Here is a 26,455-nt window from a genome sequence, read left to right on the forward strand (position 1 = left end):
TTAGCGATGTTTATTTTATGTTTTAATTGAATTTGTATTAACACTCATATTTTTCATATGAGGTACAGGCCGGATATGAATTTTACAAGTTATGACCCCGCCCCTAGTTGGAATATGTGTAGGTCTGGCGTATTGGACCACAGTGGTCCATCCGGGAGTCATCACCAACAAAAAAATATCCATCATGGAACGTCAACATAGTACGAATTGTAAGTAAAGTGATATAGCTATCTGTAAAGTATTTATCTAGTTGGGTAGCTTATCATTTTGTTCTTTTTGTGCAGTGAAAACGAGCAACTTGATGTTCCTGACCTCACACAGTTGCCCATAGACGACGTACTGACTCGTGATTTGGTAGATGCGCAGAGTCAGGAAGATGATAGTGATTATGACAACAATGCCGATGAGTATGGAGATGACACACCCTTCCATGATGAGGAGGAAGTGGATGTCGAACCTGAGCTGACGAGGGAGCATGCTCCTCCACCTCCCGTTAGACCAAGAGTGTACGAGTCTCACATGCCCTTTCATGAGCGGAATATTTCCTACCTTGATAATTTGCCAAGTATACCGGACGTGGATGCCCTCACAAGGGATGATGATGAATTACGGTCAGCGATGTGGGATGAGTCTAGACCAACGGTACTTGCAAAGGGCATGTACTCCCCTGATAAAGCTTGCCTAATCAGGGCTGTAAAAATCTACAGCGTAAGAGAGTGCCATGAGATGACGGTAAGGGAGTCAACTACAGAGGTATACAAGGCTGTATGCCGTAGAAACTTTATGGGTTGTCACTGGATGTTACATGCTAGCAAGAAGAAATCAGGTTTGTGGAAAGTGGGTAAATTTATTAGCACCCACAGATGTGAAATGGACACATTCAATGAGTGGATGTAGACTTGATTTCTCTTGTCTTGATTCCATATTTGAAAGTGTCTATTAGGTTCAAGATTAAAAAGTGTATTGCAGCCGTCCACCAGGAGTATGGTTGTACTATAACCAAAAGAAAGGCATATCTCAGTCGCAAACGTGCCTTTGAACTTATTTATGGTGACTAGGATAAGTCTTTTTCATCTCTGCCCAAGTACATGGCCGCACTGCAATACTTTAACCCCGGGACTATTGTTGAATTAGGCGTGAGCGGAGTCCGGACAGACTCGAATATATTTTCGACTATGTGTTCTGGTCATTTAAACCAACAATTGATGGTTTTGTGCATTGTCGTCCTGTAATTTCTATAGACGGTACTCATGTCTATGGAAAGTATGATATTAAGCTTTTGATTGCAGTTGCAGTAGATGCCAACAGACAAATATTTCCACTAGCTTTTGCCATTTGTGCCAACGAAAGCGAAGAGACTTGGACGCTTTTTTGAACCACTTGAAGCAGCATATTGTCAAATAACGTTCAGGTATTTGTCTAATATCTGATCGATATGGTGGTATTTTAAGTTATGTACAGCACATGCCTGAATGGCAGGAACCCTATTCATACCAGCGTTACTGTGTGAGGCACCTGAAGGCTAATTTCCAGAAAAAATATCCTGACAAGGCCATGCATGATTTAATGTGGATGTCTGCAACTGAGCACCAGCAGTGCAAATTCATGAGGCGCATGGAAGCGATCCGGTAGTTAGATCCACAAACCTATACTTGGCTGATAGGACACGAGCTTTACATGTGGACATTGTATGCTGATGGCGGCAGACGATGGGGAGCCCTGACTACAAATATGTCGGAGTCATTCAACGTCTTGTTGAAGCCTGCCCATGGATTGCCTGTCACTGCCATGGTCCGCATGACATTCAAACAGAGTGCGGGGAGGTTTGTTGAAAGACATGGTGCTGCATCAACATTGATGGACAAGGGTGTTCAATTTATGCCATACCGATGAGAAGATTTGAAAGGTACAAGAGGCGAGCACATTGGCATTCATTTTCATAGTACGATCACGACTGAGGTGTTTTTGACTAGGGTAATAATCTACAAACGGTGAATGAAGCTAGCAGGTTGTGTTCATGTGGGAAATGGACCATCTACCACATACCTTACGCGCATGCATTGAAGTGCTTTCAATAAGTTGGTTTAGGGGCAACCAACTATATTGATAGGCAATACAGTGTTGATGCATACATAGACACGTATAGTGGGCAATTGCAGCCATTAGGTGCTGAGCATTATTGGCCGTCGGAACCTTTTAAGATGGTGTGTAATAAGGACTATTTGCGCAAGCTGCAAGTGCAAAAGAGAACGCGTATATGGAATCAAATGGATGTTGGTGACACCGTTTATGCGCGTAAATGTAGCATATGCTCGCAAACAGGACACAACCGTCGTAAATGTCCTTCAGGTGGTGTGCGTGGCAGTGGTAATCCAACTCCTGGTGCAAGTTCGTCGAATGTACCCAACTATCAAGGATACATCTAGTCTTTTGTTTTCGTATTATTTTTTGTAATACGTGTATGTACTTGTGTATGTTGCAATATCTATCAAATAAAATTATGTTCTACAATCTTGTTACATCTTATTTTTTAACATGACCTTTTGAATTGGGATGCTGATATGGTTGTTCAAATATTAAACTTATTGGTGTTAGTAAAGAAGACTAATCTAAAAATAAAAAAAAATAAAATCAAGACATCCTTTATTATCCTTCTTAAAATTTAATATGTAAGGCGTGGTATAATACATCTTATTTTGTGAGTTGTTTTGTCGTTCTGAAAAAGTCGAAATAACTGCAAAAAAGCTGTTTCGTTTCAGAAAAACTTTAATATGTAAAGCGTGGTACAATACTACGTTTTATCAGTTGTCTTGTCGTTCTGAAAATAGCTGAAATGACTGCGAAAAAGCTATTTTGTTTTAGAAAAACTTTAATCGGTAAAGCGTGGCATAATACTACATTTTATGTGAAATCTTGCCTATAAATAACGGGCACATTCTAGTTATTTTCTGCGCTTAACAATAACCAATAGCAAATATTTCCATAAAACCAAAGTTTCTCTTTAAGAAATATCTCAACAACCCCTTTATGTCCCAAGGTGCTATTGCGAAAACAAAAAGCATGATGTACGATTGTTGGGAAGAAGGTAGACGCCGCTATTGAGCGTGTATGAACATGTTTTATAGGCAACCCGACGAGCCTACATGTGGTTTTGAGGAATGGATTGATGAACCCTGTCAGCAGGAATACTACAAAGGCTAGTTGTATTTTCTTCATAATTTGTGTACGAGGCAAAGGGAAAGAGAGCGCCGATCCAACCAAGAAATTGAGGAGTTGAAGGCGAAACTAAAGGAGGTGGAAGAAAAAAAAAGGCTGGAAAACCAAATCAAGTGATTGGAGCAGAGAGTACTAGGCGGTCGTGACTAAACAATGGCTTGTACGTGTTGAGCGTAGTAGTGTATTTTTATATTTCCCTTGTCATGTATTTTCATTAGTTGTATTGTTTGTTTTTGTTATGTGTATTTTTAGGTTTGCTATGTTTGTGTTTGTGTTGTCATGTTAAAGTAAAATTGTTGTTCAAATTCTATTACAATAAAAATATTGCTAAAATAGAATTATTGCCATTATTTACATAATGTAGTATTTTCTTCATAGAATTGTTCAAATATTCAACTTATTGGTTTTACTAAAGAAGACCAATCTAAAAATTAAAAAAAAAACTATATGCAAAGAGTGGTATAATACTACGTTTGTAATATGCAAAACGTGGTATAATACTACGTTTTGTGAGTTGTCTTGTCGTTCTCAAAAAAGCTGAAACGATTGTAGAAAAAGCTGTTTTGTTGCAGAAAAATTTAATATGTAAAACGTGGTATAATACTACGTTTTGTGAGTTGTCTTGTCGTTCTGAAAAAGCTAAAAACCATGTGAAAAGGTTGTTTCATTCCAGAAAAATGTAATATGCAAAGCGTGGTATAATACTACGTTTTGTGAGTTATCTTGTCGTTCTCAAAAAAGCTGAAACGGCTGCAGAAAAAGCTATTTTGTTGCAGAAAAAATTAACATGTAAAGCGTGGTATAATACTACGTTTTGTGAGTTGTCTTGTCGTTCTGAAAAAGCTGAAAACCATGTGAAAAAGCTGTTTTATTTTAGAAAAATTAAATATGTAATGCGTGGTATAATACTACGTTTTGTGTGTATGTAAAGCGTGGTATAATACTACATTTTATGTGAAATCTTGCCTATAAATAACGGGCACATTCTAGTTATTTTCTGCGCTTAACAACAACCTATAGCAAATATTTCCATAAAATCAAAGTTTCTCTTTAAGAAATGTCTCAACAACCCCTTTATGTCCCAAGGTGCGACTGCAGAAACAAAAGCATGATGTACGATTTGTTGGGAAGAAGCTGGACGCCGCTACTGGGCGTGTATGAACAAGTTTTATAGGCAACCCGACGTACCTACATGCAATTTTGAGGTATGGATTGATGAACCATGTGAGCAGGAAAACTACAAAGACAAGTTATATCATCTTCATAATGCGTGTACGAGGCAGTGGGACAGAGAGCGCCAATCCAAACAAGAAATTGCGGAGTTGAAGGCGAAACTCAAGGAGGTGGAAGAAGAGAAAAAAAAACTGGAAGATCAGCTCAAGTGGTTGGAGCAGAGAATACTAGGTGGTCGTGACTAAACAATGGCATGTACGTGTTGAGTGTAGTAATATATCTTTATGTTTCCCTTGTCAAGTGTTTTCATTAGTTGTACTGTTTGTGTTGTGTTAGATTTGCTATGTTTGTGTTTGTGTTGTACTGTTAAAATAAAATTATTGTTCAACCGCAGTTAAAATAAAATTGTTGTTAAAATAGAATTGTTGTCATTATTTATATAATGTAGTATTTACACAAAGTACAAACAAAAGTAAATCAATGAGTCCTGCAGCCTGTGTGTTTTAGTGCTGCTGCTGGCCTAAGTCGCATCCCCTGCTGCTCGGGTACACTATCAGAATCATCATCATCAAGTTGCCTCTTTATGTGAGGATGCGCAGCAGCATCGACATTGCAGCTGGCAGGATCGGTAGAAGAGGTCGTCGGGCCGTCAACAACCTATAAAACAAGTACTAAGCTTAGCATGTGAAAATGCATATTAGTATTGTACGTGTTAAGTGAAAAACATTTTCTCACCATGGTCTCGTCGACCTCCTGAGTATATGCATCCGTAGTGTCCTCATCAGTGCATATAGTGGCCTCCGTGATGAGCTGGGACGAAGACTTAATAAGAAAATTAAAAATTAATTCATGGCAAATCATTAAGGAAAAGAAAACAAATTGAAATTTTACAGTAATACAAATATAACTGCGCCTGTGGTAGATTCACATCAACTACCGGGGATGAGGCATAACTCAACCTGCGCCCGCCATCCACGTCTCGGGTCGGCCGATCCTCAGCTGCGGTAGATGGGCCTGAAAAGAACTGGTCTACATCTCCGTCGAATGTACCTATGATCAACAATGTATCTGACGGGGTGACCTGCGATGCTGGCAGAGATAGTTGAAGGATGTACGACGACATGCTGCTGGAAGGCTCATATAACTAAGGGAAATAACCCGGCTGATCATCTTCAAGATCCTCATCATGTGCCTCAACAAGTGGGTCGACAAGTGCCTCAATGCCCCCTTGCTGGGGACCACCTCCTCGCCGTCCCCCGCGACCCCGTGGGGCACCCCTGCCTCGTGCCCTACCCCTGCCTCGTGGGACAGCCCTACCCCGATGGTACTCCTCTGGTGCCGCATGCTCAGCCTTATGATCCAACTTCGCGCCATCTCTCGCTTGATATAGGGTCCAACGAGCCAGATCTTCTACCCGCCGGCCATACTTAATGACTGCAGCATTGTCGCCATGCTCCTGCATCTCCTGTCCCAACTGGTAAAACATGTGATGCCCAATAGACTGCGCAACATTTAAACTATTAATTAAATAACGCTATATCACAATTATAAGATATTAATAAGCCACAAAACCATACCAGTGCCTCGAGCCTCCCGGCGTATGGTTTGTACCGATCGCCAAGTACATGAATGGGGTTCCCGATCATCAGTCGGGTGTGACGGCAATACCATGAAGTATACAGCTCAATAGTGGCCTCCTGGATATGTGAAGGTGGTGGCGGAATATGGTACTCTCGCTGGTCCCAAATATGGACCTGCTGCTCTAGCCATCCTACAAATTCATCGTACGGTCATCCCACTAATAATGTGTAGGCACCCATGCAGGCTCCCCGGTATAGTCTGGGGACGGTGAAACTGTCGAAGTACACGCTCTGTGGCATGATGCTCCACTACATCGAAGAAGATCATCGGGACGGAAGTGCTCCAAAGCAGTCGGTCGACTGAGCAATAATCGGGCAGCTGAGCTAGCAACTCGTCGCTGTATGGCGTCCAGATAAACTATCAAATAATAATATAAAAGTGAGTATGCGCAACACAAATGAATTTATAACAAGTAAGTTTAGGTACATATTTACCTGTCCGGCCACCAGCATATCTAACACATCCCTGACAAGGGAGAGATTATGATGAGCATCAGTCCCTCAGTAGTTCCCACACCGGAGAACCCACCTCGTAGCTAGAGGGAGAAACAGAGGTGCTACACCCGGCTCTAGTGGTGGTAGAGGTGGCTGCAACGGCAAGATCCGCTGCCAAGACCAAACCTAAGATAAAAGGTTGATGTAAATTTTAAGAGTCATTTTGACTATATAGAATTCGAAGTAATGAACAGAGTATTCGAAAATGTTGTCACCTGTAGAAGCGGCAAAAAACCACATATGTCCACCTGGGTGCCCATGCTCGCCCGACACATATTCCTGTACAGGTATGCTAGAAAAGCAACACCACAACTGTAGCGGGGTAACTCATCTAGCTGTTGCAGATGATGGAGAAAGCGCATACTCAATAGATTTCCCGAAGTGTTCGGGAACAAGACACCCCTAAAAAGAAGGAACAACGCCAATCTCGTGTACCGGTCAATATGGATATCCTCTGTCTCGCCGGTAATATCGGGATGCAATACCTCAATATGCTCTCTGATAGCTGCCACAGAAATGCGACTGCCCCCTCTAAGTGCAGCCTCACCCTATGGTCTGAAACTAGTATACTGCCCCAGCAAATCCAAATACTGGGAACGCGTCATAGCTCTCATATACTAGGGCAGTGCAACGGCCAGTCCATCTACACGCATCCCATACAAAACCTGAACATCCTGAAGCGTGATGGTGGCATCTCCAGTGGGTAGGTGAAAAGTGTGCGTCTCCGGTCGCCACCGCTCTATCAACGTCGTGATGAGAGACCAGTCGAGCTGCATCCGCCCAATCTCAAAAATCCTAAGGAAGCCCGTAGCACGCAGGCGATGGACTACGCGGGCATGGAAAACTCTTTCCCTCAAAAAGTCTCACAAGTCGTCCGGTCTCCTGGCGCTAGAGTCCGATCCAATAGATGTCCCTCCCATACATAGGAGGACCTATGCTCGCCCTGTAACACTAATACCTGATCCGCCGCTGGTCTAGGATGCACAGGCGACAAGTCCATGTCGTCTACTATAATTTAAACAATATTAATTATGTGTTTATGTTATAATAAATTAAATAATTAATTTTATAATTGGACAGAGTAATTATCTATGGGTTCCAGGCTCGATATTTGAGGCCTAGTAGCACCAAGCTATCCTTAATTATTATATGTGTCAATTTCAATATTTTTAGAATTTTGTTAGTTTTATAAATAAAATAATTAACTTTAAAATTGGACAGAGCAATTATATATGGGTTCCAGGCTCGATATTTGAGGCCTAGTAGCACCAAGATATCCTTAATTATTATGTGTGTCAATTTCAACATTTTTAGAATTTTGTTAGTTTTATAAATAAAATAATTAATTTTATAATTGGACAGACTAATTATCTATGGGTTCCGGGCTCGATATTTGAGACCCAGTAGCACCAAGCTATCCTTAATTATTATGTGTATCAATTTCAATATTTTTAGAATTTTGTTAGTTTTATAAATAAAATAATTAATTATTTAATTGAACAGTGTAATTATCTATGGGTTCCAGGCTCGATATTTGAGTTAATTTGACAACATATATTAATTTGTTAGTTTTGTAAGTTTATTTTATAAATTAAATAATTAATTTTGTAAAGTGTAATTGGATAATTAATTTTACTACGCTAAAAGGCTCTATATTTTGCTACGCTAAAAAGTTCTATATTTTACTATGCTAAAAGGCCACTATTCTTTAAGCAAATAAATAATCTAAACTAAATAAAAACAACAAACATATGAACATAACATTCACAAAATTACATATAAAACAGTAAAAGATATTTGTGAACAATTTTATTAACAATAAAAATTATTTATCAAGTTTTAACTATTTTTTGTCCCAAGGATAATAATTCAATCCGGGTAAAAATAACATACAAATTTAATCGCAAACATAACACAAATCAACGTGGAAACACATTCAATAAAACAAATATGCATATGCTCTACGAGTTTCGACATAAACTAAATTGAAATACCTCGATTTAAGTTTTTTGAAATATTGAAAATTTGAAATTTTGACCCCGAAAGAAGGAATCCAAAGTTTGGATTGTATGCGGGACCTACGCTCTTCACTTTTTGTGTGACGGGTGGGGCCAAGATTTTTTTTTAATTGGGGGGGATCAGCAGTGGTGTGGTTGTTTTTTTTCTTAAAAAAATTAATAAAGATAATACTGCGTTTTAACTTTAACGGCTAACTTTCCGTTAAAGTAAAATGCAGTATTATAGTGCACTATATAATACTGCATTTTATGTAGATATGTAATTTTTTTTAGCTATATAAACGTATTTTGTGTCAAAAAGTACGTCATTTCAGTTTCGGACTCGATGTTCCTCATCTTTAGCACTCCAAATTAAAAGGGCAAAAACCCTCATCCGGGACGGGTTACGGACCATATATAGAAATAAAAATTAAAATTTTTGAAAGAAAGAAAAACCTCAAGTCTTCCTTAAACCCTACAAACCTCAACAAGAACACTGTCATTCTCCGCCATGGCAACCACGGCGGACGACAGCCAAAATGCTGGCGGCGTTAAGGCTCTCCGGCGGCTCAAATCCACTGACGCACCTTTCTACCTCTCAGCATCACCGGACCTTTCCGAAGCAGCTCGATTAGCCTCCAAGTATCTATACTCTTCTCTCAAACCCTACACCCCGAAGTCACCTTTCGCTCAACTCTTGACGGATGGTTTTGATGCTGAGCAAATATGGCAGCAAATTGACCTCCAATCCGAGCCCTTAATTTCCTCTCTCCGTCGCCAAATCAGACAATTTGAGAAGAAACCTGAAGAAATTTCAAAGCTTTTCAATTTAGTTGAAGAAAAGAAGAGGGAAAAAGAGGAATTGGCAGTAGAAGAAGGAGAAAGTGAGGACTTTAAGGATGTAGCTATGGAAGATTTTGGTGACGAGGATGATGTTGTTGATGATGATGATGATGAAGAAGAAGAGGATGATGATGATGAGGAGGGTGATGATGGTGAGAAGAGCGAAGATGGGGAGGAGAAGAATGGAGGGGTAAAAGGGGGACTGGAAGATAAGTTTTTCAAGGTAAACCAGTTGGAAGAGTATATGGAGGCTGATGAGGCAAGGGAGTATGGCTTGAAGAAGAAGACTAAGAGGACAAGGAGCAAGGACGAAGAGGAGGATGATGAAGAAGGCGAAGAGGACGAGGATGAGGTGAGAATTTGCTGATCTCTGAAAATAGAGGGTGATTATGTTTAACCGTTTGGTGGTTCAGATATTGTGCTTAAATTATCATGATTGAAAGCAGATTGGTGAGTGGAGTATGCTTCTTCGATGAAGCATTCATTTTTAACATTATATTGTTTTTGCAGCTTGGATTTATGGGCCTCGACGATGATGAAGATGATGAAAATGGAGGAACCGAGAGTGCTAGGTGTGCCTTCTTTGTGTTCTTATTTATCTTTTTAGTGTCGTATGATAAATAAAGCATGAAGTTTAGCTGCTAAAGCTCGAGAAGAATTTGCAGAGTTGGCTCTTTGTAGTTTGGCCTTAGCTCAATGATTTCAAGGAGATAGCAAATCAATACGTCGTACTCAATTAAAGTAGAAGACACTTAAGCTCTTCTGGTTAATTTTCAAAACTTGAGGTGCTTATTGTCCATTAGGTAGTATATTTGATGTTGATTAGGCAGAGTAGATTTGAGTATGAAGGGTGATTGAGTGATATTTTTTTTTTTTGAGAAGGGATTGAGTGATATTTTTCATATTGCCTTAAACTGAGACGCACTGGATAAGACTATGTGATTAAGCTCCCTTATAAAGCTTAACTGAAAGTCTTTATGTAGTCCTTCAATATTTGCCTTGTGGATGTAGGGTGCTCTTTTTGCCTCCCCGGGCGACTGTAATCTATATGCTTGTCATTGTGACAGTTAACCAGTCTTTTATTGGTTTTGGATGATGATGCTCTCCGGTTTGATAAAGTAGTAGAGGAGCCTGTGCTATCTTTCTCCCTCTATATTTTACTGCCCTTACTAAACAGCCGTCATTGATGGTACAACCATTTAACTAAGTCTCAAAATTTTATTTAAGTATCTCCAAGTCCTAATTCTCCAATATGGGCTCAAACCTTGCAGAATCACATTCCATAATTGCTGCTCTTAGCTTAATATAAGACACACATGCACGTGTCCTGTGACAGTTCTCTTTGACTATTTTTCAGTTTTCACCCCTCTATTTGGAATGTTAATCACATTATATATGTCAGTGAGGTTTTAAACTTTGTTACCTCAACATTGACACACTTCCAATTTGCTCATTTTTTTCTCATGATGCACAGATATGAAGACTTCTTTGGTTCAAAAAAGGGTACTGGACGGAAGAAAAATGTCAAATCATCTGATCTATCAGATCGCCTGGGAATGGATGATGACATGAGTGATGATAATGATGACAATCAGGTACTGTACTCTTTGTCCTTTCAGTTGTAAATTTTATGAAGATGCCTGAGTAAGTGATCTATAAGCTTCAAGTCATTTCAATATCTAGTATGTTTCTTCCATCTAACATATATTTTTCTTCTGTTATTGAAGAAGCAAAGCCTTTCTACCCATGAGAAGGAGCTTGTAAAACTTCGATCTACAATTGAGGAAATGGAGAAAGCAAACTTGGAAGAGAAGGCCTGGACTATGCAAGGAGAAGTAAGATCTCTCTTTGACAATTCCTTACCTTTAAAAAAAATTCTTGGAAGAAAATCCCATTCGCTAATACACAAGCCAAACCCAAGTTGAAAATGAATCTCGATTGTCCCCATACTCATGTTAATTTCACAATATATTTTCTCTCACTGTAGACACTACATTACCATCTTCATAAATCTTTTCCTTTCTGATTGTTCCCTCTTCCTTTTTAGTTCCCTTAATCACTATTTCATTAACATGTATTAGCTATATGTACCGCATATGGCATCTTCAGTCCTGTATGTTTGAACAATATCTATTGGCAGGTAACTGCTGCAAGAAGGCCAAAGAATAGTGCATTGGAAGTTGATCTGGATTTCGAGCACAATGTGAGACCTGCCCCTGTAATTACTGAAGAGGTTACTGCATCACTTGAAGAACTAATTCAGAAACGTATTATAGAGGTGAATATTTTTCTTTTATCTCTACACTGCTAAATATCTAAGTTGCTTTTTTTCTTTGGACCGCGGAGGTGAAATTATTGTTGGCAATATCTTTTCATTAAAGAATAAAAGAGAGCATCAATAAAAAGATATTGTTAGCAATAAATTTATCTCAGTAAAAGAAAAGTAGAAGTCAAACGAGTATAGATGTTCCATTTTCTTTCACATCTTGACATTTATTTCATGAATCCATTTCTAGTTTTTTTTGACTCTAAGGAGGTTTTGTTTAATTTTTTTTTCCTTCTCCAATTTTCTCCTAGAAAAAGAAAATTTTGCATAATTTGATTGCAGAAAAAGCTTCATCTAGTATGTACCAGAGGAAAATTGTGTAATTTAGTGGTAACCCGGTCAAAGGACATGGGCAAGCTTGAAACATTTGACATGGGAGGATATGTGAATTCTAGTACCGGACACTGGGTGGGAATCCAAAAAAATAAAAAATAAAAAAAATTCTAGTAATATAGCTGAGGTTCCTATATTGAATTTTTTCCCTCAAAAAATAGTTTTTGGCTGCACTAAGTTTTGTGGTTTTCATATTCAAATTTTGAAAGTGTAGCAATGTTCTTTTCAATAATTGTTATCAGCATATCTGCTAAAGTTGAGGACAAACTAGCAAATTAGCCGTTTTGTTATTTCCGACAATTTCCCACTCTTTTCTCACCTTATAGACGCCCCTCCCTCCAAATTCACTCACATCTGTGAACTGGCTCTGATTGGGATGTGGCAGAGAATAAAAAGAACATTTAAAATTGGAAAAGGAAGAAAGAAAGAAAGAAAGAAAGAGAGAAGAAAATAAAAGGACATGGAGAAAAAAAAAATTAAGTTGGAATTAATTTCCCCTGAATCTGAACATAGATGTTAAGCAAACTAAATGTAAGGGCTAAGAAGTTTAGAAATTTTACTCTGAATCTGAAGTTCTGAACATCGATGTTAAGCAAATTAAACAAAAGGGTGCATTTGCTACATTTTACTAGGTTTGAGTGCTGAGAATGCAAGCAGCAAATTTATCTGGTCTTGTGGGAAACTGACCTGTTAAATAAAAGTTTAGGAGAACAGGTTGCACCTTTTTATTTTGTTTTCTTTTTGTTTGTAAAAGTTAAATTATAGGAACTCCTGCCAGACGTAATAGTCATATCGAAGTGCTTTGTTCTTCTGCTATTGCTTTATGCCTGCCTTTTCTTTCCCTACCCAACGTTTGAGTGTGCATGAAATAAAGTAAACAACAACTGACCCCAGCTTGTGATGTCTAGGGCCGGTTTGATGACGTTCAGAAGCCTCCTAGCTTGCCATCCAGAGCACCGAGAGAAACAAAAGAATTGGTAATTACTGTTTATATATTTGTACACGTGTCCAATCAAGTGGATTCTATACTAAATTCAAGTGGATAGCTGTAACTAATGATGCTATGATTTGATGTTTTTTATTTATTTATGAACATGCAGGATGACAATAAAAGCAAAAAGGGCCTTGCCGAAATTTATGAGGTTAGTGCTCTCGGATTCATGCTACTCAAGAAGATTGATACTTATTGGTAGTAACTGCTGCTGTGGATATGTGTACTCTTTATGTTTTATTTGTGAACTTCCCAAAGGAAAATCTCCGTTATCTTACATGCCACTTTGTTTCATATATTACATACTTTTGCAGGAGGAATATGTCCAGAAAACTGGCCTTGTATCAACAGCTTTATCCTTCTCAGATGAGCAGAAGAAAGAGGTGTGTTTGATCGTTCACCTATAATCCAGCTCTCTTCTTTATAACAGGAAGGGAGGTTCTTCTTCTTCTTTACATTGTCATTATTCCCTTTTATTAACCTCATCTTACATGGGGGTGGGGTGGGTGTTGGGGCTAGGGTGGGTGGTGCAGGAAAAAAAAACAGAAAATTAAAAATACTAAAAAAAAGTGAATTTTTTTAGGGGGTTTGCGGAGAGTGGGGTCAGAAAAACACAAAACAGAAAATTGAAAATACAAAAAAAAATGTAAAAGTTTTAAAGGGGGTCTCTCGGGTGGGGGTGGGAGTGGGGTAGGGGGTAGGGTGGGTGGTGCAGAAAAACAAAAGAAGAGAAAATTGAAAATACAAAAAAATAAAAATAAAATAAAATTAGGGCAACTCAGTAAATTTTTAGATAAGTTGGGTTGAGATCCCTTTGTTTTGAGTGAGTTTCATGGGTTGTATTTGGGATGCTTAATGGGTCAGAATGGGCTATAACAAATAATGGGTTAACTTGGGCTCAGTCCAAATTGACTCATGAGCTAATACTTTTATAGCCCAACCCATTAATCTCTGGGCGGGTTGGATGGGTTTGGGCTCAAATTGCCACCCCTAGGTTAACTTAGGTTCTTTGTGCAGAAATAAGAGAGTTATATGCTGTTAATAGGTTTTAAAACTTTTAACAAATTACAACATGCAAAGGAAGGGTGAAATTCTCTTACAGCTTTTCAGGGTAGCGTGTGGAGGAGGGAATGGAGACATGTATCGGGGTTTAATTGCTATCCTCGATTGCACCTTTTTTGAGTATGCTTTATTTTGAATGTTAAAACAGGCCACTATGCTGTTTAAGAAACTGTGCTTGAAGTTGGATGCTTTGTCTCATTTCCACTTCACTCCGAAACCGGTATGACTATAACAATGTACATTCAGCTAGATTTTTCCCATTCTGTATGCGGTTTGTCTCATGCTGCTTCTCCATGACTCAAATTGGTTAGGTCATAGAAGATATGTCTGTACAAGCAAATGTCCCTGCACTTGCAATGGAAGAGGTGAGCTGACCTGCATGTCTTATTGTCGAGTTAACTTATCATACTTGCATAAATTCATCATTGTTCAAGTATATTTTCTCATATTATTGTTCTATGGTAGATTGCACCTGTGGCGGTCTCTGATGCAGCTATGCTGGCTCCCGAGGAAGTGTTTGCTGGCAAAGGAGATGTTAAAGAAGAAACAGAGTTGACACAAGCAGAGAGAAAAAGGAGGAGAGCAAAGAAGAAAAGGAAATTTAAAGGTAAGTCCTTTAGCAATGATAAGGGCACTTTCCATGGTGCCTGTACAAAATTTAATTAACAAACTTGGTACAAGATTTTATACTGCTAGATAGAAATAATGTAATCAATGAAGATTTTGGGTTCTTTATCAACTTTCCCAACCTGTGCTTTGCGCTTCCGACTCACTCCATAGGTGATAGTCCACATTTTGAGACATTAGGCAATTGTATTAGATTTAGATGGAAGTATTGCGACGAAGTTTGAAATGTGATACAGTTCTTGAAAATTGCATATCAAGATTAAGATAGCACGTAATAGAATTGTCTATATTGATTTCAAGTTTGGGAGAAGTAAAACTTTTATGGGCAGATGAAGGCTGAAAGTTTGCAAAATTAAATTATGCCCTGGGAACACTTCCTATTGGTTCACAAGTAAAGGATATTATTGATGGGCTTGTGTAACTGAATATATATCTCCCAATTCTTATCCCTCTTCTCTATTTATCAAAAGAAAAAACAATGTTATCGTATTCTCTTTTTTTCTTTGGGGCGGGGCATGGGGTGGGGATGGCCAGGTAGGGAGGGATTGTGTTTGGGCGATGACAAGCTTTTTTGCCTTTTCTGGCGGCAGCACCTGAAACTAGTATAGTGGATATTGTTACCTAATCATACCTTTTCGTTTTCCCCCTTAATAAAGGTGGTGTCTGAGTAAGCTTGTGCGCAGTTCAACCAATTCATCAAATACCCACTACCTCCCAGTCAATACCCTTGGGGGCCTTATGAGCTTTGATGCTCGAAATAAAATAGAAAAATTCACGTACATGCTCAAGTATATCTGTAGCTTGGGGTTTAGGGTTTAGTTTGTTGCTTCTAAGATTATCAGAACTTATTTAGTAGCGCCTTAGTAAGCACTGTATATTTCTGCTTGCTATTGTTAAGTTGGGCAATTTTTGTACAGCCGAGTCATCAAAAAGGATGGTCAAGGCGGCACCACAAAATACCTTGTCTGATGATGCTGAGAGTAAGTTGTATTACTAATTTCCTTTATTCTCTGTGTTAGCTCTTTCCTTAATGAACATAATAACTGAATTCCGGTATGCTACTATTCTACAGGGAATGAGAAGTCATAATGTGTACCAGGACTGAATCTGAATGGTGCTGCCCCTCACCCAAGCAATTGAGAAAACAATTTTGGCGCGGGAGGTTCTGCGTCCCTGCTCACCCGCTCGGAGCTACATCTCATAGAAAACACTTTAGTGTCCATTGCGAACACGAACTGATGTCCGCAGGAAAAGTAGGTGGCATCATTTTTATGGTAATTTGGCATACAGATGATCGGAAGAAATGTCATTACTGGCCCAAGTTTTTGTTGAGAAGAACGAGTTACCTCGCAGGAAAGACAACAACATAATTATGTAATGTGTTTTTTTTAAGGGAGTTCGAGTCCTTACAATGTAATTTATTATTTTTTAAAAGGAGTTTGAGTTGCTTCACAGGATAGGTAACTTCATTACAATGTAATGTGCTGCTTTTTCAACAAGAGTTTAGTGGTCTTGGGCGTCTTTATGTTGAATTTAATGGGAATTGGCCAACAGCTTTTGAAATGTAAAGAGTTGGATTTTTGGGTGATAAAAATGACTCATGTTTCTTTCAGACCCATATGGCTGGAAGCCTGGAACGTTAGTTCGTAATTTGAATCAACATCTGGTTATGGTGAAACAACTAAACTGAGTTGTGTACCAAATTGGAAATTTACGCGTATCTTAAAACAACAAAAAACCCAGTGTAATCCCACAAGTAGGGTTTGGGAAGGGTAATGCATATACCTTTACCCTACCTTGTGAAGGTAGAGATGCTGTTTCCGATAGATTCTCAGCTCAAGGAACAATAACAACAATGCAATAGGAGCAAATAGCACAACATGTAATACTAGCGGACTAAGAATAAGAGAAATACAAAAATAGTACTATTACTACCGGTAAGACTAAGAGACACTAGTGACAACCTGTTACAATTTGTAAAGTTACAGTCATTTGCTTGTCTTACTTGGATTCTTTTACTGTCATGGGCTGCTTTCCAGACATGCCCCATGACCCCTTGGCCGCGCCCCATGGCGGCCTAGCAAGCCTCACAATGCCTAGCGCCATGGTCGGCCCCGTGGTCTTGGCTGCGCCAAGTGACAAGCGCGCATGTGCCTCTGTCGCCCCACCGATGCCTCTCGCCAGCGCCCAAGGGCTGGCCAATGACAACAGCGCCGCGCGCCCTGACAATGCCGCGCGCGCAGATCCTGATGCCTCGCCAGCGCCCAGCTGCAGGCCCATTCCAACAGCGCCTCGCGCACAGACCCTGATGCCAAGCACCAGTGCCCAGCCTCAGGCCAGCACATCAAGTGTCGCGCGCGCCCACAGCAACGCGCGCGCAGACCCTGACCCGCAAGACAAAGATGCTGCCATCGGACTTAGTTTTTCCTTGTAATAATCTAAGTCCTTTTCATTGTAATCATAGGCTAGTTTACATCATTTTCATTTCAGTGTGCTTCTACAGCTTTATTAGGACTAGTCTTGTAATGTTGGTTTATTTTTTTTAAGCATTATTAAGGGGGACCAAACAATCAAACATTTTCAAGCAAGCATTTTCTGGTGTCTCTCCCCCTCGACACCGCATCATTGTAATCAGCATTTTCATTCATCAATAAAATCATCATCATCATTCAAAACCCAATTCTCTCTCAGCTTCCGCAATTTGCTCACGACATTGGTTTTCCCGCACGGCACTGACAATCTAGTCTAGCGTGCGGCGAGGACCTCATTGGCGGACAGCAACCGCACTGACATCGGTTGCTTAGCCTTACGTTGCCCTTCCATAGAACATCAGGAAGGCATTGCGTAACAGTTGGTATCAGAGCCTAGGCTCGACATCGGACGAGGGAACACATTTGCCATCATCACCATTTCTGACCATGGTGAATCATGGGGAGCGTCTAGCATCCCTAGAAGAGACGGTTGACCGATTACGACCCATCGTGGATACGGTGCCTGATCAAAACAACAACCTAGTGCAAAGGTTGGACGACCTGGACCGCCGAATGCGGCAGGCCGAAAATGACATTGCAAACATCAGTCGTGACTCTGACGACGACCGACAAGCGACAACCATCGAAACTGCCAATATTCATGGCAAATTTGAGGACCTCCAACAGGAGCGTGCCGACGATTTAGCCCATCAGCAACAAGAGGCAGACAGACTAACTGCCATGCAGCAAACCATAAACGACTTGACAGACAAGCTCAATGTTGTCAATGCTGCCTTACAGAGCCTACTTCGAGAAGGCGACCATCACATCAGGGGTGCAGCAGACCTCACCCCCATTCCACAAAAGCTTAAGATACCGGAGCCAAAGCCATACGACGGATCCCGGGATGCTAAAGAAGTGGAAAACTTCATCTTCGACATCGAACAATACTTCGATGCCGTGGGCCATTTGGAGGAATCCAAAAAGGTAGCGACTGCTGCCATGTATCTTCAGGGCGATGCCAAACTTTGGTGGCGGGTCAAATACGAAGCCATCAAGGCCGGTGAAGATACTCTCCAGACATGGGATGAATTGAAGGTAGCCATACGCCTGCAGTTCTTCCCCGAAAATGTGGAATACAATGCAAGGAGAAAGCTACGGGACCTCCGCCACACCAGATCAGTGAGGGAGTACGTGCGCGAATTCTCCGCACTCATGCTAAACATACGCGACATGGGGGACAAAGACAAACTCTTCGCATTCATAGAAGGTTTGAAACCTCATGCCCGTATGGAACTACAACGACAACGGGTAGACACCCTGCCCAAGGCCATTCAAGCTGCAGAATGCCTTGGCGATTATCATTTGGGAACTCAGAACGACAGGCCCCAGCCGTCTGTCCGAGGGGGATTCAACGGGCACCATCCCAGCAATGGTGGCCCAAGCAAAAGTGGGGGAGATCGGAGTACATCCAAAACTAAGACTCCTCCCTCCAACAGCAACAGTGCTGCATCCATCAACAACAATCAGGGGAGAAAGCCTCCCTCAGAATGCCGTCATTGCGGCGGGGCACATTGGAACAATGAATGCCCAAACATCAAGGTCAATGCTCATCAGACGGTCGAGGATGAGTTAGACACATCAGACTCATCAGAAGACGACCAGGTAGGCGCCTTCAATGCAATTGTTGGCTCTATCCCACATGCCTTAGCGGGGACCAGTGCATGTCCTCCTAAGAAAACATCAGTCCCGATCACCAAGAAAGGGAAAGAAAAGATGGACGAGAGACCTCCTAAACAAGCGAGGACCCTAATGTTCGTCGAATTGAAAGTGAACGGCAAGCCCCTTCACGCCTTGATAGACACGGGTGCCACCCACAACTACTTGTCATCAACGCAAGTAGGGCGCCTAGGTCTTGTTGTGCAAAAGAGCAAAGGCCGCGTCAAGGCTATCAACTCACCACCCCATACATTGGGTGGAACAACTACAAATGTCCCAGTGAAACTTGGCCCATACAAAAGAAGCATCGACCTGAGCATCGCAATCATAGATGACTTCGACATCATAGTGGGTTTGGAGTTCATGAGGCAAACCAACACCACACCGGTACCATATTCCAACATGCTCCTGATGATGGGAGAAAAAGGGGCCAAGCCCTGCACCATACCATGTTTTCCCATAAAGATGGCCGCTGAAAACATCTCGGCCATGCAGTTGGAGAAGGTAGTCGACAGACATGAACCCCAGGTTCCGGCTACCCTTCGCAGCAACAATCAGCCATCATGTCATCGGCCTCAAAAGACTGGTGACGCTCCTCATCGTGTGAAGACTTGTCAGCCATGCCACAAGGACAAGTCGGATCACTCATCACAGACGGGACCCTCGCAGCCATTACATGTCCCTCAGAGACCATGGGAAAGTGTTTCCCTCAGATTCATCACGGGATTGCCCCAAGTCGGCAATCTTGCATCCATCATGGTTGTCATAGATCAGTTCTCAAACTATGCAACTTTCATAGCAGCCCCGCAAAATGCATCAACAGAAGATACAACTCGACTCTTCTTCTCGCACATTGTCAAACATTGGGGCCTGCCCAAAGACATTGTTAGTAGGCGCGACTCACGCTTTACTAGCAAATTTTGGACCCATCTCTTCAGGTGCTTTGGGTCAACATTGAGTCACAACTCAGACATCCATCCACCATCGGATGGCCAGACAGACCGGTTCGATGACATGCTGGAGGAATATTTCCGCAACTTCGCAAACGGATCACAGAAGCATTGGGTGAAGCTCTTGGATGCTGCTCAACTGTGTTTCAATTCTCAAAAGAGCCATCATACAAACAAAAGCCCTTTTGAAATTGTTACCGGACAGCAACCGCTTCTCCCACAAACGGTGAATGCCTCAACCATGCTGAAATCTCCTCGAGCTGCCAACTTCTCGAGCGAATGGGAGCACAACATGGAGATAGTGCGGAGCTATCTCATCAAGGCCCAAGAGCGGGCAAAAAGGTTCACCGAACAAAAGCGTTGCTTTGCCCAACATCAACCAGGGGACAAAGTAATGTTATGCATCCCAAAGCGGTACTTGTTTGCAGAAAGGACCCATGACCCTCGCCTGCAACAAAAATACATCGGGCCCCTGCCCATTGAAAAACGCATTGGGAAGTCCACATACCAGGTAAAAACTCCATCCTGGTGGAAGATCCATCCAGTCTTCCATGTCAGCCGCATGAAATCATTGCGTCGCCACAACAGCAAGCTCACAGAACAGAGGGGCGCAGACCTCCCATCCAACAACCATCAGAATCATCATCATCATCATAAGGCTCCGAGGACGGCGCCAACTCAGGTGGGGGAGAATGTCATGGGCTGCTTTCCAGACATGCCCCATGACCCCTTGGCCGCGCCCCATGGCGGCCTAGCAAGCCTCACAATGCCTAGCGCCATGGTCGGCCCCGTGGTCTTGGCTGCGCCAAGTGACAAGCGCGCATGTGCCTCTGTCGCCCCACCGATGCCTCTCGCCAGCGCCCAAGGGCTGGCCAATGACAACAGCGCCGCGCGCCCTGACAATGCCGCGCGCGCAGATCCTGATGCCTCGCCAGCGCCCAGCTGCAGGCCCATTCCAGCAGCGCCTCGCGCACAGACCCTGATGCCAAGCACCAGTGCCCAGCCTCAGGCCAGCACATCAAGTGTCGCGCGCGCCCACAGCAACGCGCGCGCAGACCCTGACCCGCAAGACAAAGATGCTGCCATCGGACTTAGTTTTACCTTGTAATAATCTAAGTCCTTTTCATTGTAATCATAGGCTAGTTTACATCATTTTCATTTCCGTGTGCTTCTACAGCTTTATTTGGACTAGTCTTGTAATGTTGGTTTATTTTTTTTAAGCATTATTAAGGGGGACCAAACAATCAAACATTTTCAAGCAAGCATTTTCTGGTGTCTCTCCCCTCGACACCGCATCATTGTAATCAACATTTTCATTCATCAATAAAATCATCATCATCATTCAAAACCCAATTCTCTCTCAGCTTCCGCAATTTGCTCACGACATTTGTTTTCCCGCACGACACTGACAATCTAGTCTAGCGTGCGGCGAGGACCTCATTGGCGGACAACAACCGTACTGACATCGGTTGCTTAGCCTTACGTTGCCCTTCCAAAGAACATCAGGAAGGCGTTGCGTAACATTACATACACACGAAAACACAAAAGTCCTTCCGACTGGAGCTACAACAATAATGACCAAAACAAAAATTAACATACCTTAATCCTCAACAAAAAAATTACTCAATTAATTAACTATTTCTGTCATAATATCGGCAAGTTAAGGGGGAGATCAGAGATGATCCTGAGTCGGGAGTACATCCTCTCCATGCTTTTGGTTATTTTTGAAACATCGAAAAGTCGACCCACACTCTTTTCATGTATTTATGAAGAGTGCAATAATCAAAACAATCCTACAATGCAATACAAAAAAGATTCCACTCCAACGGAAAACATGATGGCCAAGATAGCAAGCTTTTACAGCTCCTGACAGGAAGAAAGTGGATTAAGAAGGAACAAACAATACAGGTGTCTGCTCTAAACCTCTTTTATTTCCATATTGCGTCCAGTTTTAACCCCTTTTGCTAATATCACCATCTTATAGGTCAACATAAGCTCTGAATTCCAGTGCTTATGGATTTAACATCACCCAAAACTATTTGTTCAAGTGCTCTTCAAGTCGCTCAATTGCAGCACCTACACCACCTTTCACTTCATTGCCATCTGTTGTCCCAGATCCTTCATTGGCTTTCTCTACAAGCTTCAAATGAAGCCACCCTGATAGAACAAGTTTGTTTTAGTAAATCTGCAAGTTCTCATTTAACATAGGAACAGCATAGCCCACCCAAAAGCTGGTCCCTACTTCACATGATTCTTCATTTTAAGGAATACATAAGATGTATGAAATCCTTATAATTTCAAAATGTAAACCAGGCTGCCTAAGAAGAGATGATAAGTTCAATCATCTATAATTAACTGAAGTTACAAAGTTTTAAGTTTTAGTAGCATCAGCAATACTATCAGGTTAAGAATTTTGAGTAAATAAGAGCAATTGAATAGATCGAAATTAATAAGCAGGTCATTCTATTACCAAGAGGGAAACAAACTGCAGCACCCAAAGCAGAACCTAACATCACATTTCTCGCACGCCAATGGAGTGATCCTGGCACTGGAACCATAAAAATAAAGAGTGAGTGGGAGAGGAGATAATCTAAAAAAGGTTTGATGCCCAATATTTACCACTTACTAATTAGACCAAATGTTGCAGCTGTAGCAGAACCAGCTCCAACAACATTATAAACATCATGCACCCCACGCTTTTCAGCAAGCAGATTCTGTAATCCATAGAAAGCTGCAGTAAACATTCCAAGCCGTATTCCGCCAACTATTGAGCCACGAGTGACTCGTATAAATCTTTTTTCCATAGCATCTCTCATAAGCCGATACTGTTCACGCTTATCTGGTGTGCTCCCAAGCTTTAACATCACCTCCGCATCCTTGCTCTGTTAAAAGAGAAGAAAGACCTATGAACACTAGAGGAACCACCCATGCAGAAAGAAAAGAATTTCACGTTCTTCCTTTTGGGAAGGGAGGACTAGGGAAATCCTATTTATTAGTTGCAGCTTTCCTCCAGACCTGGAACAAAAGCGGCAGGAAAACAAATTTTCTTCAAATGGGCATCTACATTATACAGGCTCTATTGTAGAAGAAGATATGTCTACAAGGTTAACAAGGCCATAAATTTCTGGCTGACTTAAGAAAGCGAAAAGTTTTCTTCAGTTTTTCTGATCTCAAAATTTTATCTGACCTCCTTAACGAGTAGTGTGAAAGACTGAAATCCCATTTACTATTTAGAAAATGTAACATTTTATTACTGTCCAAAGCTTCACAATTAGCATTTCCTCTCTCTAATTTATCTTCCTAAGTCAAAATGCAACTATGGGAAATCAGTAGTAAGTGCAATATATAATAGTTACAGTGTGAAGAGATACTAACAACAGAAGCAGCAGCCTCCTTGCTACCTCCATACAACAAGCCAGCAAATACCCCAATTACAGTAGCAGTGCCCCAGTTTACAGTTCCTGCCATTTTCTGAGGCCTCTGAAAACAAAAGCCAAACAGATTAGTTTGCTAAGAAAAATTCTGAGATAAGTCAAATACAATAAAATAGCAAGGAATAAAGACTTATAAGTAAATAAAATATTTCATATAGCTCTATTTGTACCCTGGCGCCAACCTACAGTAATGCTTCTCCTTAAACCGGAGTTAGAACCAGCTATACTTTGCACATACGCTAAGTTATAAAGAAATAAATCCTTCAGATTGATTTTAAGAAAATCAACAAACACTATTGGCTGGGGGTAGGAATAACAAGGAATACATTCATAAAGTGGTTAGCTGGACCATAATACTGGGAATAGGAAAATTCTTCAATGAAATAAAGATGAGAACGTAAAACCGATATCCCAATCAAACAACAAACTCTTTTCATGTTCCTAATAGAGGAAAATTGAGAAGTAGATATTTGGATTGGGGTATTTCAAGTAATTGAAGAATTCCACCAACTAGAAGACAAAACAGGAAGGAATAACTTGAGCAAATAACTAAGTAATCAGAACAATTCATGTATAGGAGAGATAGAACTCACATTAACCACCGTTTCTTCTTCAGTGTTTTCCGAGGATTCCATTAGTAACGACGACAACTGAGAAGGATGCCTCTTTGCAATACAAGCTCAACCTCAAAGGATCGGCACTCGCCAATGCTGCAAATGAAATTATGAATCAAGAGAATAACTTGAGTTGAACGTTCGAGTCTAGCGGCTCGATTCGGACTGTGGAGGTTAATACCCGGTAACGGGTCGGATCGGCCCGCCACTTAGATTTTGGGGGCAAGTGTACATATAGCGCTATTTAGAGATTAGACAAAATTTTAAACTAAAAAATTCAAACTTAACTAAAAACTGAAATTTAAGACGCATTAAATACTAAATAAGAAATTTTACCTCTTATACCAAAGATATACATTCTATTCATTTTAAAATATTATTTTCAATAGCTACATTTTATATTTTATAGCAAAATAAGTATTTATGGTATGCACTACCAATGAGACATGAAATACGCTATTTACATTTTCTCTCTCTCTTAGACAGCTGGACATACCTATTTTTAAGGTGATTGTCGTTACTGTATTCATGAATACATGATGCGAATACATGTGAATACATACGCGTACAACTGGACTGCCCTGATTTAGACGCTTTTTACTATTGTACTGAATAGAGCAGCGCAAATACATGTGAATACATGCGCTTACAACCAGACTACCATGATGTTAGGCATTTTTTGCTGCAGTATTCATGAATACATGACACGAATACATGTGAATACATGCACTTACAGTTGGACTGCCCTGATTTTAGGCGCATTTTACTGTTGTATTCATGAATACAACAACGCAAATACATGTGAATACATAAAGCTGGACTACCCTGATTTTAGGTACTTTTTGATGCTGTATTTATGAATATATGGCGCGAATACATGTGAATACATGCGCGTACAACTTGACTACCCCTGATTTTTAGGCGCTTTTGGCTGATGTAACAACTGAATATCGTAATAACTGAATAGTAACTATAAGAAGTAATTATATATATATAATAGTTATAAGAAGTTAATAACCAATAAACAATAGTAATTTCTAAAAATTCCTCTTCTAAATATCATCCTTTAGAGTGGCTACTTGACGTCATTTGTACTTGATTTGGGCTTTATAAGGAGTTCTCAGACCGAGCCCTAAACCCCTATAGGGGGCCGATCCAACAGTAATTTTTAATTTTCTTTTGTAAAATGATTTTGAGAAATATTAAAAAAAAATTGCTATAGTTCGGGTTTCAATGTTGCCTTGAAGATTATAATTGTGGTGCTAGTAGGAGCTGGATATAAATCCTCTTCTCTTATGGCACTCTGTCACAGGAAAGATATTTCTAATTTATAATGTTATATTTGGGTCTAATTCGGCAATATGTTCTTGAGCTTCACATATATGTATAATTTTGTTTACCCTTGGATAAAAATTAAATTTATAATGTAGTTTCAAGGATACGTAATTTTACCTAATATCAATTGATAAATGTAAGGATTAATAATAGAAATTGACAATAAAATAAAACAAATCAGTGTTAAAACGTAATTCAACCTTTGAGCTTGAATGCACTCGAACTAATTGGTGCAAGACCAGTTAAAAATATAACATGAACAAGAATATAAGCTAGAAAGGAAGTGTCGTATTGCTTTGATATGCGTGAATGTAAGTTGTCTACAAAATGGTTAGAACCTTTTTTATATAGTAGAGGAATCCTATCTATGATACAATTCTAATTACGAAAGTAAATCCCATGATTAGCCTAAACAATCGCCCTTGATTTGATATGTTCCGAAATTTCTTCCATGATCTTCGATCGGTCACGGATATCTCGCTTTTCTGTTATTGCGCTTTACTCGAAGTCTACCCTATTTGGTCTCGATCGCTACTGGCCTCGATCTCGATAGGCACCTCGATTCTCGAACTCGATACCTTATCCTAATGCTCTGGTCCGATCCACTACGAGGCCGACCTTCGATGCAATTCCCTGGCCTCGATCAAATAGTAAAATCGGGTAGGCTCGGTTTTAACCGTATATAGATAGTCCCCTCGTTTCTCGGAGTGTAATGAGATGAATTGAGCCTTTGATTTTGTACCTCAACCTGTCATGACGTCATCCTCGTGACGTAAGCGACGGAAGTGACTGAAACGTCCCGTCGTTTCGTATATCTAGGTATTAAGTGACTGTTAGTTCCTGTCGGCCATTATTGGTTCTGAACCGTCATCTTCATCCTATAAATGTGCTTTCCTTCTTTTTGCCCAAACTTTACTCTTGATCTCTACTCTAATCTTCAAATCCTTTTACATCCTTTAAGCTCTTGCGTTCTGCATAATCTCTAGGTTTCGTTATCAACCTTCCCTCAAAACACCAAGCCTCATTCTCTTCTTCTTTCTTTAAACTTATACAAAAATGGCAAAAAGTCAAAAACTGTTCCTCAAAAGGAATAAGCTTCTTCATCGCGGCCAGACGACGATAAAACACCGGTGGAGCCACGCCCTGAGGAGTGTGTTCTTGGGGTGTGTGAACTTACTTCCGACTTCAAAGTCGAGAAAACTTCGTCAGTCCCTGGTTGATGCGAGCCA

General features: G+C 40.6%; 2 protein-coding genes across 3 annotated transcripts; one reads left to right on the forward strand and one right to left on the reverse strand.

The window, feature by feature from the left end:
* The first annotated feature begins 8,869 nt into the window (after nucleotides 1-8,869).
* Nucleotides 8,870-16,315, forward strand: LOC104225081 (M phase phosphoprotein 10). The gene is made up of 13 exons (XM_070171200.1): nucleotides 8,870-9,716; nucleotides 9,875-9,936; nucleotides 10,839-10,959; nucleotides 11,092-11,199; nucleotides 11,505-11,642; nucleotides 12,932-13,000; nucleotides 13,124-13,165; nucleotides 13,329-13,397; nucleotides 14,225-14,296; nucleotides 14,388-14,441; nucleotides 14,542-14,683; nucleotides 15,621-15,683; nucleotides 15,776-16,315. The coding sequence occupies exons 1-13, from the start codon at nucleotides 9,033-9,035 to the stop codon at nucleotides 15,790-15,792; spliced, it is 1,641 nt and encodes a 546-aa protein (XP_070027301.1). The 5' UTR covers nucleotides 8,870-9,032; the 3' UTR covers nucleotides 15,793-16,315.
* Nucleotides 16,316-21,447: 5,132 nt separating this feature from the next.
* Nucleotides 21,448-24,125, reverse strand: LOC104219603 (uncharacterized). Of its 2 annotated transcripts, none has more exons than XM_009770299.2 (5): nucleotides 23,871-24,125; nucleotides 23,219-23,323; nucleotides 22,470-22,725; nucleotides 22,314-22,391; nucleotides 21,448-22,000 (listed from the first exon to the last, which is right to left on the reverse strand). In XM_009770299.2, exons 1-5 carry the CDS (start codon nucleotides 23,910-23,912, stop codon nucleotides 21,879-21,881), a joined length of 603 nt encoding a protein of 200 aa, XP_009768601.1. In that variant the 5' UTR covers nucleotides 23,913-24,125; the 3' UTR covers nucleotides 21,448-21,878. The 2 variants fall into 2 exon arrangements, with proteins under 2 accessions (XP_009768601.1, XP_070027303.1); XM_070171202.1 differs by having other exon boundaries at nucleotides 22,463-22,725; nucleotides 23,871-24,090.
* Between the last annotated feature and the right edge of the window lie 2,330 nt (nucleotides 24,126-26,455).

The sequence above is a fragment of the Nicotiana sylvestris genome, chromosome 3 (genome assembly GCF_000393655.2).
Source record: "Nicotiana sylvestris chromosome 3, ASM39365v2, whole genome shotgun sequence".
In the NCBI taxonomy this organism is placed as follows: Eukaryota; Viridiplantae; Streptophyta; class Magnoliopsida; order Solanales; family Solanaceae; genus Nicotiana; species Nicotiana sylvestris.

What these genes read in the sequence shown, in the direction of transcription:
- LOC104225081 (XM_070171200.1), top strand. Translation starts at nt 9,033, where the DNA reads ATGGCAACCACGGCGGACGACAGCCAAAATGCTGGCGGCGTTAAGGCT. An exon ending in GCGAAGAGGACGAGGATGAG is followed by an intron (nt 9,717 to 9,874) that starts GTGAGAATTTGC and finishes TTGTTTTTGCAG; the next exon opens with CTTGGATTTATGGGCCTCGA. An exon ending in CGAGAGAAACAAAAGAATTG is followed by an intron (nt 13,001 to 13,123) that starts GTAATTACTGTT and finishes ATGAACATGCAG; the next exon opens with GATGACAATAAAAGCAAAAA.
- LOC104219603 (XM_009770299.2), bottom strand. Translation starts at nt 23,912, where the DNA reads ATGGAATCCTCGGAAAACACTGAAGAAGAAACGGTGGTTAAT. An exon ending in AAGAAGAAACGGTGGTTAAT is followed by an intron (nt 23,324 to 23,870) that starts GTGAGTTCTATC and finishes TTTTGTTTTCAG; the next exon opens with AGGCCTCAGAAAATGGCAGG. An exon ending in AGGAGGCTGCTGCTTCTGTT is followed by an intron (nt 22,726 to 23,218) that starts GTTAGTATCTCT and finishes CTCTTTTAACAG; the next exon opens with AGCAAGGATGCGGAGGTGAT.